Consider the following 15819-nt stretch of genomic DNA (forward strand, 5'->3'; position numbering starts at 1 on the left):
AAGTGTCATCAGAAATGGTAAACGGTATTTATGTAAAACTATTTTTTGGTATTGTATAGATCCTTTTCCTACATACTTGCCACAGTTACAAACAAGAAAAGGTTCCTATGATTGTACCAGCACTCACATACCCGTGTTTCTCATATTTTAAGACATGTCTTATATTTATTTTTACTCAAGGAAATAAGCCTATGGCTTATTTTCGGGGGTGTCTTATTTTTTGCAGAGCCCTGACTGAGCGGGAACCAGCAAAGGCAGCAGCCCACCGCCGGCTTGGAGCTCGGCAAAGCGCGCGCTGCTGTCTTTGCCGGCTCGAGCTCCAAGCCGGCGGCGGGCTGCTGCCTTTGCTGGTTCCCGCTCAGTCGGGGCTCAGCAAAGCGCGCACTGCGGCCCTTGCCGGGTCCCGCTGGGTCGGGACTTGGCGCGGAGTGCCCTGCCATACCAGCATGTCTTATTTTGGGGGGATGCCTTATATTTTTTTGCCTTCTGAAAATCGTGCCATGGCTTATTTTATAGGGACGTCTTAAAATATGAGAAACACGGTACTACTTTAGGACATTCATGCATTCAAAAGTAGGATTAATATCATGCTTCACCATCGAAACCTTTAAGTGGTTTACGTGGCATGTAGTATTTGGGTAGAATGAATTAGGTTGTTTAGATCAGTGGTTTGCAACAGTTTTGAATTACAACCACATCAAACCCTGAAAGTGTGTGTCCCTTTTTTGGATTATAACCCCTTTTGGGGGGATTATTACAGCCCTTTTCTTTTTTCGAGGCCCCATTGGCAAAAGCGCACCTTGGGTTACAACCTGTTTTGGTTTACAACCGGACCTCCAGAACGGATTATGGTTGTAAACCAAGGTATCACTGTATAGACAGCATTATGGAGAAGCCTGAGTTTCCTTAGAACAGGGATAGCCAATGCACATCCCTGCCCCAAATGTTCTCATCATCTTTGACCACTGGCCATGGTGGCTGTGGCTGATGGGAGTCCAACAACATTTGGATGGCACCACGTGGGCCAGCCCTGCCTAAGAAGATTGCCATCAGTTCCTCAAAAAGAAAAGTAAAACAGCTTCCTCACAATTATCTTATTCCTCAGCATTGCACAGCAACATGAGATTGTTGGGTGTGTTCTAGGTTGCAGTCTTCACTGACACGGCAAGGTGGGTGACGAGACCCAAAAGCCTGGTAAATGCCCTGCTTGAACTGAGTGTGTGCTTCATGCTTAGGAATTCTCTGCAATATGGAGACATTCACGTGCAAAGGTTTCCTGAAGGTAGGTTTGAAAATAGATGAAAGTGTAAGTTTAGAGCCTTTCCATGCCTTTTCATGCACATATCGGGCCTAATAGTAGGAGTATATACCTTTCTCCATTAGTTTTTAACTCTGCAAGTTCTGATTTCAGCTGCTCACACTGAAAGCCCAGCTGATTTTTTTCCATTAGCAGTAGTTCAATCTGAAAGTAAACCAAAGTTTTATATACCTGCATTTTTGAAAATGAAAAACAAAAGTGAAATACTTGTTACATTATACAGTGGTACCCTGGTTCCTGAATGGCTTGGCTGCCGAACAAATCGGCTCCTGAATGCCGCAAACCCGGAAGTGAGTGTTCCGGTTTGCAAATGTTTTTCGGAAGCCTGATAAGTCTGATTTACTTACAATACTTTTGGTTTGCACAAATCTGAACTAAACACTATTTTTCCATAGTAGGTCTTCTCTTTCCACCCTATATGGCTACCTCAAGTCAAAGGATGTTCTCACTGGCTAATTTCTCAGTTCCAAAGAACTTTTGTTTTTATTTAAGTCTCACTGATTTCAAAGGCACTTGAATTCTGTAGGAAATGCATGCTCTAATTCTGAAAGACCCTTTTATATACATTCCATTAAAATTAAGTTAAGGTAATGGATTTAAGGTTAAGTGTGAGACTGAAACCCAAAACAAGTAAATCTAAATATCAACCCAGCCTTTCTATATACTGAATTATGAAACTTACCTCATTTTTATATTGGTCTCTTTCAATGCTGCAGTTGTCCAGCTGTCTGAAAACATCACCAAGTTGCACAGCCATGTCATCTGCTCCACTTTTATTCTCATTGTTTTTACATTTACTGCATTCAGATTTTAAGTTCTGCAGAGTATCACACTGTTCTTTCAGTGTTCTCATCTCTTTCAATGCCTGTTCATACAGAACGAATATCTCTTCTTGACTTTTTTCTTTAACTTTTTTGAGTTCTGCATCTGATATACTTTTTGTTTCTGTGGACTGAGTACATATTTCCTTTTGCACACGCTTGCCATCCGTATCCATTATTCTTTGCTTTAACAGTTTTACTTCTTTAACCAATGTATCACATTGCTTTTGGCATTTTTCTTTTTCACTGTTGGCTGAAAGCAGTTGAAGGCTTAATTCATTTATCTTAATGTCTGCATTCACAATATCAGCCTCCGAAACATGAAGATTTTCCGTAAGTGTTATTTCATGTTCTGACCTGGACAGTTGGTTATCTGTATTGCCCTCACCGTCTTCCTTTTTTATTACAAGTTGTTCCGTTTCAGTTTGTGTTCCTGCAGTTCCTTTTGAACCGTTTGTTTCTGAACAAGCATCTCTGTTCATGGAAATTTCTCCCTCAATATTACTGAAATCAACATCAGCCCCACCTTCAACTTTTACTATCGTGATGTCACATTCCAGAGCGTCAGGTTTTGGAGTACTGTTCTCTTCCAAAATGATAACATCATCATCATCTTGCTTCTTTTTCTCAAATGCTTGGCTAGTCACTCGTGTGATCTTAAAAGGTAGTGGTGCGTCAGCATTAGAAAGTTTTCGTTTAACGCTAAAGAAACAAAAGCAAAGTGACAGAAATCATATTACCAGTTTTTTCCCCTTAAAGGCTAAGCTCCAGAAAATGTTAATTTAAAAAATAAACAGCACAAGCAAATGAGGAAAGTAAGTGGAAATATTCTTGCATTTTATTTACTGACCTCTTTTCAGGATCAGAATGAGGAGAAGATACTGGTGTGCTGTTGGATTTGTTTTGAGGTCTCGTAAGAGACACGTTTGAAGCTTCTGCATGAAATATTGGAATAGTTTCACTCATTACTGGAGGTGCACTGGACAAGGCAGCCGTTGTTTGTAAATACATTTCATTATAAATCTGTAGAAACGGCATTATGTCATTACAATTAGAGAAGAAAACATCATTCACTTCCATCACTGTGACTTTTTCCTTGAACTCTCTGCAGTCACCACAAAATGACAACATATGTGGCTGGATGGGCTGCAGGAAAAGCCTTGGCAGATCAGTTATAGCCAAATCTGTCTAACTCGAAATTTGACTACTGAGTAAATTACAGTGGAACCTCGGTTTATCAACACCTCGGTTTACGAATTTTCCGTTTACAAACGCTGCGGACCCACCTGGAACAGATTAATTCACTTTCCATTACTTTCAATGGGAAAGTTCGCTTCTGTTTATGGACACTTCAGTTTATGAACAGACTTCCGGAACCAATTACACCCATGCTTCGGGTTAAGTACGCTTCAGGTTGAGTACTCTGCGGACACGTCTGGAACAGATTAATCCACTTTCCATTCCTTTCAATGGGAAAGTTCGCTTCAGTTTATGAACGCTTCAGTTTATGAACAGACCTCCGGAACCAATTGTGTTCATAAACTGAGGTACCACTGTAGATTGAACCAGAATATGTAAACAGTCATCAAATATACTTATGCACAGAAACAGGAAGATTCAGGACACATAAAAGGAAGTACTTTTTTTACGCAGCGCATAAAAACTATGAAATTCTCTCCCATGAGAGGCAGTGATGGCAATCAACCTAGATGGCATTGATCACAATCAATCTTCTTCTACTGCTGCAACCTCTTTCCATGGTTCATGTATTACGATTATTCAGCATCCTCAAAGTGGAAAAGATACGGAGATTGATGACAACAGCATTTGTATCCAGCAGTGGAGCCAGCAAATAGTGAATTGCCTCCTCGACTATTACACTACTCTTTCTGCAATTGGTAAAGTGGCAAGTGACCCACCTTTGCCAATTGTCAATCCATGGTACACTGATCATGATCCTGCCTTCACCCCTAGGAAAGTTTATATCCTTGGCTAAATTCTGACCTGGAGAGAATGCATATTCAAGACACACAAAAATGGAGGAAGTACCTAAAGTATCCTTTGCTGAACCTGGTATAGGAAAACTTGCATGTAATTTAGCATTGCTTCCACAAACAAAGAAATAAACATTTCAAGATAATCAGTCACCTACCTGCTGGCTAAGCTCTATTCTTTTCTTTAATTTCTCCCTGTCTCTGCATTGAGAAGAAAAAGTATCATGGTTTATGCTCAGTATATATATATGCTTTCTAATATTAAGTTGTTGTTTAACATGACTTTTTGCATCAATAACATATGTTATAGCCCTCCTGTGGTGAAATGGGTTAGTGTGCCTGGCTGTTGGTGGTTTGAGCCCATCAAGGGACAACTGGGCAGAATTCCTGAATTGTAGGGGGCTGGAGTAGAAAACCCTCAAGGTCCCTTCCATTCCACAATTCTATGACTCTCTGTAGCTCACTACAACTTCTAATGGTAAGAGCAAACAACCATTAGTGAAAAGGACAAAGTTCACTTCTGTATTGTCAAATGAAGGTATGTTTTGGACTAGTGAATTCTTTTGTGGATTTCTTGAATTAAACAAGTAACAAAAACGTATTCGAAACATAACGGGTTTGCTAGAAGGAAGCATATTACCCATTTAAAATTTTACAGAATAAACTTCCTAGTGGCTGTCTTCAAAATTGTTTGATGGAACACATAAAAGAAGCCAACATTTCAATTTCCTGTTTCTATTTAATGCTCACCTTTTCTTAAACTTTTTCTCATATGGCATTATTAAATCATCATCTTCAGGTTCTTCAGGCACATTGCAATTTCTAATTTTAAGAAAGGAATATATATATTTTTAATCCAGGTAGCAAATGCAATCTGAGAAAAAAATGAATTGCCGAATTTCTACCTAATTTACCTGAACTGAGGATCAGGGTTGTATGAACAATACCACTTCTCTGGCAATTTATCCAGTCCATCTGGAAGCTTCCTCCATTTTAGACATGAATCACACTGAGCCCAGGTTTGATCAGGGCGCTTCCTGTAACAGAGTGTAAGTGGCATGAAAACTAAGCAAAAATTATTTAAACCAAGCACAGATTATAACTGAGAGTTTTATGTTTTTAGAAAAACTTACTGGGAATCTTCAACCAACTCTTCTGGAGGATAATCCAGTTTCTTTGCTTGCATCTCATTCCAGTAATCATTTAGCTTCTCACCAAGTGCTTGCATTGTACGCCTAATAAGCAAGAAATACAAAGTTGTGTCTCAACAAAACACATTCGGTATAATATGAAACATATGTTGACAGTTGCTACAGAAAGTAAGAACTACTGGGAAAGAACAATGAGCAGAAATATCACTTATACATTTAAGGAAAACACACTAGAAATGTGCTAATGCATAATCTATTTATTCCTTCCAAATTGTGAACTCCTAACAAGTTTCTGCATTTGGTTCAGATTCCAGACATGTCTACTAATGGTAGAGATAAGGGGAAAGAAGAGAATTGCTTATTTTAAAAATGTGTTTAATTTCCTCCCTTTAGGATCTACAGCAGGCATCCCCAAACTGCGGCCCTCCAGATGTTTTGGCCTACAACTCCCATGATCCCTAGCTAGCAGGACCAGTGGTCGGGGAAGATGGGAATTGTAGTCCAAAACATCTGGAGGGCCGAAGTTTGGGGATGCCTGATCTACAGTAATGCTAAAAACAAGAAATGAAGCCAAAGGGTGAGCTATAGACAAGCTGTGTGATACAATGAGACGGCTCTAGTGCTCCTAACTGCGGAGTGAATGCTACAGACAGTGTGCCTAAACAGCACCCTCCAATTTCTCTACCCAAGGAGGTAGGGTAGGTAAAGTGGTAAAGACACCACTGTTGGGAGAGCAGCTCTGTAGCAGCACATGCAAGAGCAGAAGGGACTTCCACAAGGCTCATGTGCTTGACTCCTCTCACATGGCCAGGAGAATGTAAGTGACAGCAGAGCTTAGTTTGACCATTAACTTGTCATTACATACGGACCTGAAACTCTGGTGGCGATTGTTGCTACTGTTGTTATTATTATTATTACTTATTGTATGAAACCCTTCCCATAAGGTAGGCTTCCTCAAACTCAGCCCTCCAGATGTTTTTGGCCTGCAACTCCCATGATCCCTAGCTAGCAGGACCAGTGGTCAGGGATGATGGGAATTGTAGTCCAAAACACCTGGAGGGCCGAGGTTGAGGAAGCCTGCCATAAGGCATCTCAAAGTGATTCCCAATACAGATTGGAAACAAACTTTGGTTTATTTGTTAGTTAACAAGCCAGCTCGTGGCTTGTTTAGAAATGTATTGCTAAGCCATGGTCTAGTCATGCAGGCTGGAAATTTAGCTAAGGCCACCCACTGGGATGGCTTTGAAAGGAGTTTGGAACGATTCATGGAATATAAGGCGATCAATTGCTACTAGCCGCAATGGTGGTGTTCTATCCCTAGTATTTCAAAGGAAGTAAGCATCTGAATAGCAGTTTCCTGGGAATCACAAGTGCTATTGCACCCAGCCCCTGCTTGTGGGCTTCCTATTGGCATCTGTTTGGCTACTGTGAAAAGAGGATCCTGAAATACATTCTTACCTGTATTCATTAGTATAATCAAAATCTTGTTTGTTATGGGTTGGCTTTAGGAAGTTGCATTCGATAATCCCAACTACACCTACTCCCATGTTGTTTGCCTGCAAAGGGGTGGGGAAAACATATAGACAGGAAGATATACCAACGTTTTCACCAAGAACACAATTTTCCAGTATTTTAAACAAATATTTATACAAGTATACAAGTTCCAGCACAAAAGATGCCAGAACAGGTATTCTTCAAAGTTCAATTGCTCGGATAAAGAACTTCTTGAAAATGAAGTTTGTTGTTTTAACTTGTAAGCAAGCCTCTGCTACCCCTTTAGAATTTCTACTTAAAAGTAAATGGGAGGTTGAGAAACGACTTAGGATTTGGAGCTAGGTATTGGGATAGCTTGGCTTCAGAATGCTCAGACTTATTAGTCAAAGTTGGGACCTATACTCTGAATGGCAACATTCAACATGAAGCAGTTAATCAGAACACAGTGGATACACATACAGTTCTGTCCATTTAAGCATCACAGCGCTTTCAGTCTTTTGGGGGGGGGGGCTGTTATTAGGTTGTTCTTGTTTTTATTTTGATTTATGTATTTTGGATTTTTATATTGTGATTTTATCCTGTGAACTGTCCTGAGACCAACATGGTATAGGGCAGTATATAAATTTAATAAATAATAATAATAATAATAGTTACTTGCAAAGGGGGTAAATGGCTGGAAAGGAAAATGTGCAGTAAAGAAGGATGAGATGTTAATTCTTGATTGCACGAAATAATTCTCAGCCTTGTGTTTTAGATGTCAAAAACAGCCCTTGGCTGCCCCCAGGATGCAAGACTTTACTAAATGAGCTGCTGTGATGTCATTGAATGTTTACAACTTGCTTCTTTTCAAAAATTTGCAGGAAACTGTTTTGATTAAAATACAGATTTTCGTTGGTGTGGAAACCATTTTTATGTTTTAAATATTTAGGGGGGTTCTCAATTTTTTAAAATAATAGTACAGTGGAACCTCGGTTTATGAACACCTCGGTTTACAAATTCTCGGTTTACGAACGCCGTGGACCCATCTGGAACGGATTAATCCACTTTCCATTACTTTTAATTGGAAAGTTCGCTTCAGTTTATGAACGCTTCAGTTTATGAACAGACTTCCGGAACCAATTATGTTCATAAACTGAGGTACCACTGTACCAGCAATTTAAAGAATAGCTATCTTAAAATTAATCTGACTATAAGCATTTTAAACCTACATGCAGGTGTAAACAAAACCCCTGAAACAATGGCTCTATGTCGAACACACCGAGTTAAAAGGCTGCCCGTTTTTGCAGTTTGCAAAAGATTTGGGGCAGTTAGCTATTTTGTGTTTTTTGGATGGGGGTGAGAGTGGGGCAAGGCAAGAATTAGGCAGTACAAAGGAAGGAATAGAAGTGAAACAGAACATGAAGTAATCACTCTGTTTAGTAATTAATTTAAATATTTTAATGTTTAGATTGAGCAGATCAATTTCTATGCATCCTTGTTTAGGAAATAGGTTAACATACCAATGGATAATTTAAACTGCTGACTTAAATGGCAGTGCTTTAAATTCAGTCCGCCGTGCTTTGAAAATACACAAAAAAGGAATTTTACATCAACAAGACTAACTATAACAAGTTTCAATGAAAGTGTGGAAAGATGAACTATTTCTATATGAACTTCTCTCACCTTTTGCTGGTAGCCTACTCTTTCATAAGCCTTGATTAGTCTGTTTCTGTGGTACATCATCATTCCATAGTGATCTTTATTTCGACAGTTGAATCCAAAAGTAATTCTTACAGTTTTGGGCTTATTTGTGTAAGTTAGGGAAAATATCAAAATATGGTTCTTTTCATACTGAATGTTCATTCTAAACAGAGCTGACTAAAAAGATAATTCCACTAGCCCCCCAGAATGTGAAAGAGTATTAACCATTAATAATTATTTTGTATATAGTAAAATAAATATATTGTATTTGAAAATAGATAGGATTTTCTCAGAAAAAAAAACCTCCGTGATTACACCGGAGAAAACTCAGAACTTTCAAATTAAACTACAAATTAAAGGAAAGTTAGTTAGATAAAGCCTTTAATAAAGGGAATTTTCAATTTGTGAAGAAATATCTTAACATTTTTTCCTTTTTTACGAACAGTAGCAATGTCTGATATTGTATTGATTATCTTACTTACTAAATGGATCCAAAGCCAGTGAGTTTAGCCAAATGGAGTAAAACAAAATTTAGGAACAAAACACTATGCTTGCATAACATTGCTCCAACCCTAAAGCTCCAACCCTAAGGTTGGTGACAAACCTAAGACCAATTATGTCATTTAAAACTGAATATTTTATCTTATGGATCAGTTGCTTGTTTTCTTCAATACAGTTCTGGAACAACTGAGCTTACTTCTGTATGCATATTGATATTAAAATAAAAAGGGATTATTACAATTTTGTTCACTGACTAGCAAACTTTCAAATTCTAACCAGTGACCATAACCATTTTTTTAAAAAAGAACTGCAACTATTTAGCAACTGCTTTCCTTTGCTTGCTGCCACTAACATAGGACTCTTGGTCACTCAAATTCCACCAGTCCTAATACTTTTGTTGATGGACTTGCCTTTTGCCTTTCCAGTTCTGTGCCCCATTCTGTGGGTTAGATTGGACATTATCCTTGTTAGTTCTTACTATACAGTGGTGCCTCGCAAGATGAATTTAATTCGTTCCGTGAGTCAATTTGTTTTGCGAAAAATTCGTCTTGCGAATCACGGTTTCCCATATGAATGCATTGAAATTTCTTTTTTTGCCCATAGGAACACATTAATTCAATTTCAATGCATTGTACAATCACCTTGGATTTTTTTCACCCATGAAGCAATAGCAGGTAGGCCTAAATGGGGATGTTTCTGCAACATATCATAAATTACACAAAGCTTCTTGCTTAAAATCATGCTTTGTAATCCTGAGCTGATAGTGGGGAGAGAAGTGAAGAGTCAAACGTTTCATGTGTATTAGGCCAGCCATTCTCGGTCAGCCTGCAGCAGCCCACAGTAATAAAGGATACAGCCAGAAACTTTGGCTTGTAAATATCTCGCTCTATGTGAGCAAGGCTTTTGGAGACTAGTTGCGTTTGTACTTTCTGTCCTCTTATAATTATTTGCATCCTTGGTTTTAAATATAAGATACTGCAATAAGCCTGAAAAAGGAAAGGAAAGTACATGGTTAATTTTTGGTACATTTTGCAAGCTAAAAGAAAGCAAGGAACAAGTTTTCAGCAAACCGTTCATACAGCTTGTAAAATATGTAAATTGGAGTTCTATCCAAATTTTGCAAATATAAGTCAAATGATATTAAGTAAGCAATCAGAACTCACATGGCACTTTAAACATGTGTCCAGATTATACATAATGTTAAGCACTGGATTCTGCATGTGTGTGACAGAACAGCAAGACACCGGCAGATACAGTGATTAGTAAGGTGTCTGCTGAATGTTAAAGAGAAAATTATTCAGTCCCCCTTCTGCAAAACCACCAGCATCAGAGAAAGTCCACCACAGTATACTTGTAGACTATTTCAGCCAGGAAGAATGCCCATTTGCACAGTGCAATTTCATTTCATCATCTTTGGCTATAAGTCTTATAACTTAGTGAAATGGAATAAATGAACTTTTAATTTAAGCATATTTTAACAGTGATTTTTTTTTTAGGGTCCGATGAGAAAAGACCAACTGCGATGATTCTGTATATAATACCATGTACAGACATAGTGGAGAATAACATTACAACCAATAGGGGAAAAAAATGTGAATAGTAAGCATTACCCGTAATGAATAGTCACTTTCAGGAACAATCTGATCTTGTCTCTCTTGCTTTTTATATCCTCTTTTCCCTGTTATTTCATCTAAATCTGCAGGAATCCTAATATCGTATTTATCCGTGTCAAAATCAAATTCTGTTTGTTCATTTTTCTCTCTGTGGAAGGACATTTAAAGAAACTTGAATTTAAACAATACTATATGTAAATACAGCAACAGCAGTCCTCAGTAACCAGTACCATCTAAAGTATTGTTAAACGTTTCTCTGAAGTTGTAGCTTAACAACTTCTGGAGGGCAGCCTTGATTTAGGGTATGCTGCTACATTTTAACTACATACTGTACTTCTAACCAGACAGGGAAACTAAACCAGAGCATCTGCACTCTGTTAGCAATGCCATAGCCATCTTAAAAACATAAAATACATTTCTGACTCTACAAACAGGGTTTCCTGAAGAAAGCAGTTCAGGCTAGTCAAGAGAACCCCATTTGTTGTTTTATATGCTTATTTTACGCCTCTCATACACAACTGAGAAGTCTGTCTATTGGGTGTTGATAGAATATTAATTATCCTGAAATCAAAGTGGAACCAAATCTATGTTAACTTAAGTCTTTGTCATCTGAAAGGTATGGCCAAAACAGTCAACTGACTTGAAGAGGGCAAGGAGAAGTGGCATTGTCATAAGCAGAAAGCATAATGGCCAAAACCTTTTAGAAACTTTGTATACTTGCATATACCAAGAATGCTATGGAAGAAACCTGGTGTTTGTCCTTTAACCATTTGCATTCTGGGATATTCAGTTGCCATCAATGAAATGGGAGGCTATTTAGCATCTTCCAACTATGCATATATATAGTCTCTTAATCGTGCTGAATTTCACTTTTGTGAATATTATTTCCCTCATTCTGCTTTTTCCTCCTTCATTGTACTGTTGAAATTTTTAATTGTTAAAAATAAAATACTGAAATTGCCTTAAGCTTTATATTGCTTGAGGGACATGTCTCATGCTATAATATCTTAGGAAACAGGGAAAATGCAAAGCCTAGTGTTCCTTAGATTTCAGCATTGTTAGATACTCCTTGAAAAGTGGCAATAGCTGGAAATAATCCTAAACAATTTCGCCTTTAGCATGGGAAGAATACATAGCTCTCTAGTCCCATGATGAATGAAAATATGGATAGGAAAGCTTTAATTTCTGCTGGTGAAAACAGCATGCACGGTAGAGAAGTTGTGCACATTTATCACTAGGGAGAGCCATTTCCCTATCCAGAATATACCTGCAATTTGGGGAAAATATAATGTAAAAAGTGGCTCTTTCATGGTCTGCAATTATAAAATTTGTTTCAAGGGAACGTATTTTAGACCTTTGAATCAAAGTTAATTTCCATGTTCACTTTACTACACTAAAAGCACATGGTGAAACTTGCCCCAAGACTCAGATGGGCCTGTGTTAAGTGGTTCTTGGGAAACATGGGAGTTCATCCCAGATTGCTTGATTCATCCATTATTAACATTAGAATTTGAAGTAAGGTAGATGGGGTAAATAAATAAAATGTGTCCTAAAAGAAATATATACAATAAAGAAGTAACATGTAATGCTTTGTTTACCACAGCTTAATCCTTATCAATTTTGTGCAACCATATCAAATTAGCGCACATCAATGCTGCATTACCAGCTCAACTATTAACAATGGATTTTCTCTCACCTTCGAAGGTTCCAAATAATTATTCTTGTTCCTTTTTTCCCTATAATGGCATCAAGCTCTGCAAGCAGTTCCTCTTCAGTAGGAAAAAGAGAATGTTCCAGGATAGCCTTCAAGCTGGCTGCTGATTTTTCACGTTTCATTACTTCCCGTATGTTATATTAAGGAGTTGGCATATTTAAGAACTGTTAAACCTTGCTCAGATAGCTTATAGCCTTTTCCATCTAAATCTCTCCTGAATGAATAAACCGCTAAGCACTTATTGTGCGGCTGCCACTTAAAGGTCCACCCCATAACTATCTTACTGTTTCAATCAAATTAACAACTGGTCATCTTAAGTCTGTGACCGTATGGCAACTTTAACATTACCATGTTCCTGAAGTAGTCTGGAAATCTTGGCTCACCACCAGACCCTACAGAGGTCCCTAGCTCTCCAAGAGACTAAATACAACCACAATGAAATATTTAAAACTGTGATCCTATGGTGATCGGTTATGTGTAATTATGTTGTTACAAATCATACTGCATATAATTAAATGCAACACATCTATTGTCAGCTTAGTCTTTTAACCTGCCTTTCATGCTGCATGCTCCTATTTAATATCCAAAGCAGGAAAACTGTAGAATACTTTTCTAGTTCCAGCCTTAGGGGAAAAACCCTCATTTTCTGCTGCTGCCGTTTACTTCCTTTCAACCTTACAATTTTATGTCATAAATTTATATGCTGCCCTTCAATGTAATTTCCCCCTGGCAGCTTACAATAAAAAAACTAGAGACCCGAAACAAAATGTTGCCGAGAGGAGTGCCCTGTTGATTTTACAGCCAGCTATGTTCTCCTTGGGGACGCGGGTGGCGCTGTGGTCTAAACCACTTGAGCCTAGGGTTTGCCGATCAGAAGGTCGGCAGTGCGAATCCTTGCAATGGGGTGAGCGCCCATTGCTCGGTCCCAGCTCCTGCCAACCTAGCAGTTCGAAAGCACATCAAAGTGCAAGTAGATAAATAGGTACTGCTCCAGCAGGAAGGTAAACGGCGTTTCCGTGTGCTGCTCTGGTTCACCAGAAGCGGCTTAGTCATGCTGGCCACATGACCTGGAAGCTCCCTCAGCCAGTAAAGCGAGATGAGCGCCGCAACCCCAGAGTCATCCGCGCCTGGACCTAACGATCAGGGGTCCCTTTACCTTTATGCTCTCCTTGGCATACTCCATTCCATTCCATCTCCCACAAAAGCCACTGAGCAGCCTGTGGAAACGGAGCATGCTAAATCATCATTGGCCTCTTTCTTTTTGGAGAGGTGGAACACTTTTTCCTATAGTGGTACCTTGGTTCTCAAACTAACAACTGTTCCAAGAGTCCTTTCGACTCCCTAAACGGTTCGGAAAACCAAGGCGCGGCTTCCGATTGGCTGCAGGAGCTTCCTGCACTTGAGCAGAAGTCGCATTGGACGTTTGGCTTCTGAAAAACGTTCGCCAACCGGAACACTTACTTCCGGGTTTGTCATGTTCAGGAGCAGATTTGTTTGGCAACTAAGCCGTTCAGGAACCAAGGTTTGACTGTACTTCTGAGTTCCGTTTTATTATATATAACATGTGTCTTTAGAAGAGGCTGCAGTGATTGTTGGATTGCGACAGGTGTAAATCACTTGACATCATTATGTCAGGTAACCAAGAAGTGGGTAGTCAGGCCCACCTGTCCAAGCTGGCGTGCAGTGAGTGGTGGTGGATTAGGATAAGGTCCACTAGTCAGATCCAGTTTGCCACCTGTGATATATATGTTTAGAAGTAGAACAATAAAATCATAGAACAAAAAAATAAAGCCTAGTAACATAAAACTAGTTAACATTAATCTCTTCAAGAGTTAAAAGTCTGGGAATAGAAACAGCTATTCATCTGGCACCGAAGAAACATTAGCATAGTCCCCAAGCCAAGCTTATGTGGTGAGAGACTTAAATTCTATTGGAATACAGTACTGTACTGATATACAACTACTGCCCAGTATATAGAAAGTAATGCTTCAATAAGAGATCACCTTGAGAAACAAATATCCCAGATACAATCTACCACTTGCGCTTCAAAATCATCGAAAGGATATGTTTCTTGTTGAATGTTATAATGGGAACAACTACATGTTCTGCCTTTGTAGTTTCCAAGAAGGTTTGTGACAACATGCCCACACTCATGTTTTCTCCGTTCTTGGTGAAAACAATTGCATCTTTCCCCAGGCGCATCGATCCTGATTTAAATCCATTTCCATACAATCCAACTGGAACACGGCCGTTCAATGCAACTTTGTCGCTGAAGCCAAAGCTGAAACACATGAGTTTGAAAAGATGGAAGATGGGGTAATACTTTTCATGGTACCATGCTGCTTATGAGAGTTGATTTAAATCAGCAGTTTCAGCTACTCAAATCTGTAGTGGAGGTAAAATATGCCAGTTGCTGTTCCAAAACTGTATTCTACTTTCAGCTTGAAACATTATGTAACACTTTATTCTCGGCTAATTAATGTTTTGAGAAATACATTGTGATAATCATGCTGCAGAAAAAAATGGTATCTGCTAGTGCACTTTACTGGTGATGTAGACAATCTACCAGGTTGTATGGGGTGTTAGGGGTGGGGTGGGAGACACGCTGTGCTCTTTCTAGGGTAGTTTGCTTTGAGTTCCCACCCTGCTTTTGGCTCTCACCTGTGGCTCCTACAAGCTGTAAGCATGTAACAGCGACCACACCCAGGTAACAGCTTTGACTGGCCTGTTAAACCAGGTGAGGGTAGCCGATGGGTCTCAAACCCTTGTTCAGTTACAGCTCCAGCAGATTGAGGAAACGAGAACAACAGAGATAGTCAGCAGCACATATACATGGCATTACTACTTAACACGCAGCACCCTGGATCAAGGCCACTGCATTTGCACCTGTCTCATTGTAAAATACATTTTAGACCATGCAGAAGGGCCGGTATTAGTTTTTCATGGGGACATAATCACATAATTGCGAATCATTCAGGTTTCCTAAACCTGTAGTACAGTTAATAGCTCTCCACAACAATACGTTTGGTGTCCTAAAAATCCAACTTTCTTACATTATACTTTTACGAGCATGCAAATCAAAAGCCAGAGACTACACACACCACTAAAACTTTACCCACCTCAACATCTTATGCAACTTGTCTGCATTCATACCATTTCCATTGTCCATGAATGTTAAACATGTGTTCTCATTTATAACAGTTTTGTCAATCCACATCTGTTTTGCATTCACATCAGGATCGTAGGCGTTATCTGAGAATAAAGAGAGGTGCAAAAATTAAGAACAAGAGTAAACACAACAGATTGTGCTCTGGGTTTTCTTCTGGGTTTCCACAAGATGGTGAACGGACTGCAAATCTGACCGCTCCTGTCAGATTCAGCCCTACAAAGCTAAGGGGAAGAACGCAAGGGTCCACTCCCACTACTGGTGATATAGGCACGAAATACATGCAAGTGAAGTGTGGATGGAATTTACTTTAGAAGACAAGTTAACTAATGAGCAAATAGGATGAAAAGACTACACCCAGCTTTTG

General features: G+C 39.1%; 1 protein-coding gene across 1 annotated transcript in view; it reads right to left on the minus strand.

Annotated features, from left to right (window-relative positions):
* MORC3 (MORC family CW-type zinc finger 3) overlaps window positions 1–15819 on the minus strand; it is a 46002-nt gene that overhangs the window by 4708 nt on the left and 25475 nt on the right. Inside the window, exons 4-17 of the mRNA XM_035116018.2 lie at window positions 15406–15538; window positions 14353–14567; window positions 12269–12416; window positions 10570–10720; window positions 9814–9945; window positions 8441–8560; window positions 6743–6840; window positions 5267–5368; window positions 5048–5170; window positions 4884–4955; window positions 4292–4334; window positions 2990–3162; window positions 2001–2841; window positions 1371–1462 (exon numbers count right to left, since the gene is read on the minus strand). Of these exons, the coding sequence (XP_034971909.1) occupies window positions 1371–1462; window positions 2001–2841; window positions 2990–3162; window positions 4292–4334; window positions 4884–4955; window positions 5048–5170; window positions 5267–5368; window positions 6743–6840; window positions 8441–8560; window positions 9814–9945; window positions 10570–10720; window positions 12269–12416; window positions 14353–14567; window positions 15406–15538 (2443 nt within the window). The remainder of the gene's footprint in view (window positions 1–1370; window positions 1463–2000; window positions 2842–2989; window positions 3163–4291; window positions 4335–4883; window positions 4956–5047; window positions 5171–5266; window positions 5369–6742; window positions 6841–8440; window positions 8561–9813; window positions 9946–10569; window positions 10721–12268; window positions 12417–14352; window positions 14568–15405; window positions 15539–15819) is intronic.

This window comes from Zootoca vivipara, chromosome 4 (genome assembly GCF_963506605.1).
Source record: "Zootoca vivipara chromosome 4, rZooViv1.1, whole genome shotgun sequence".
Classification (NCBI taxonomy): Eukaryota; Metazoa; Chordata; class Lepidosauria; order Squamata; family Lacertidae; genus Zootoca; species Zootoca vivipara.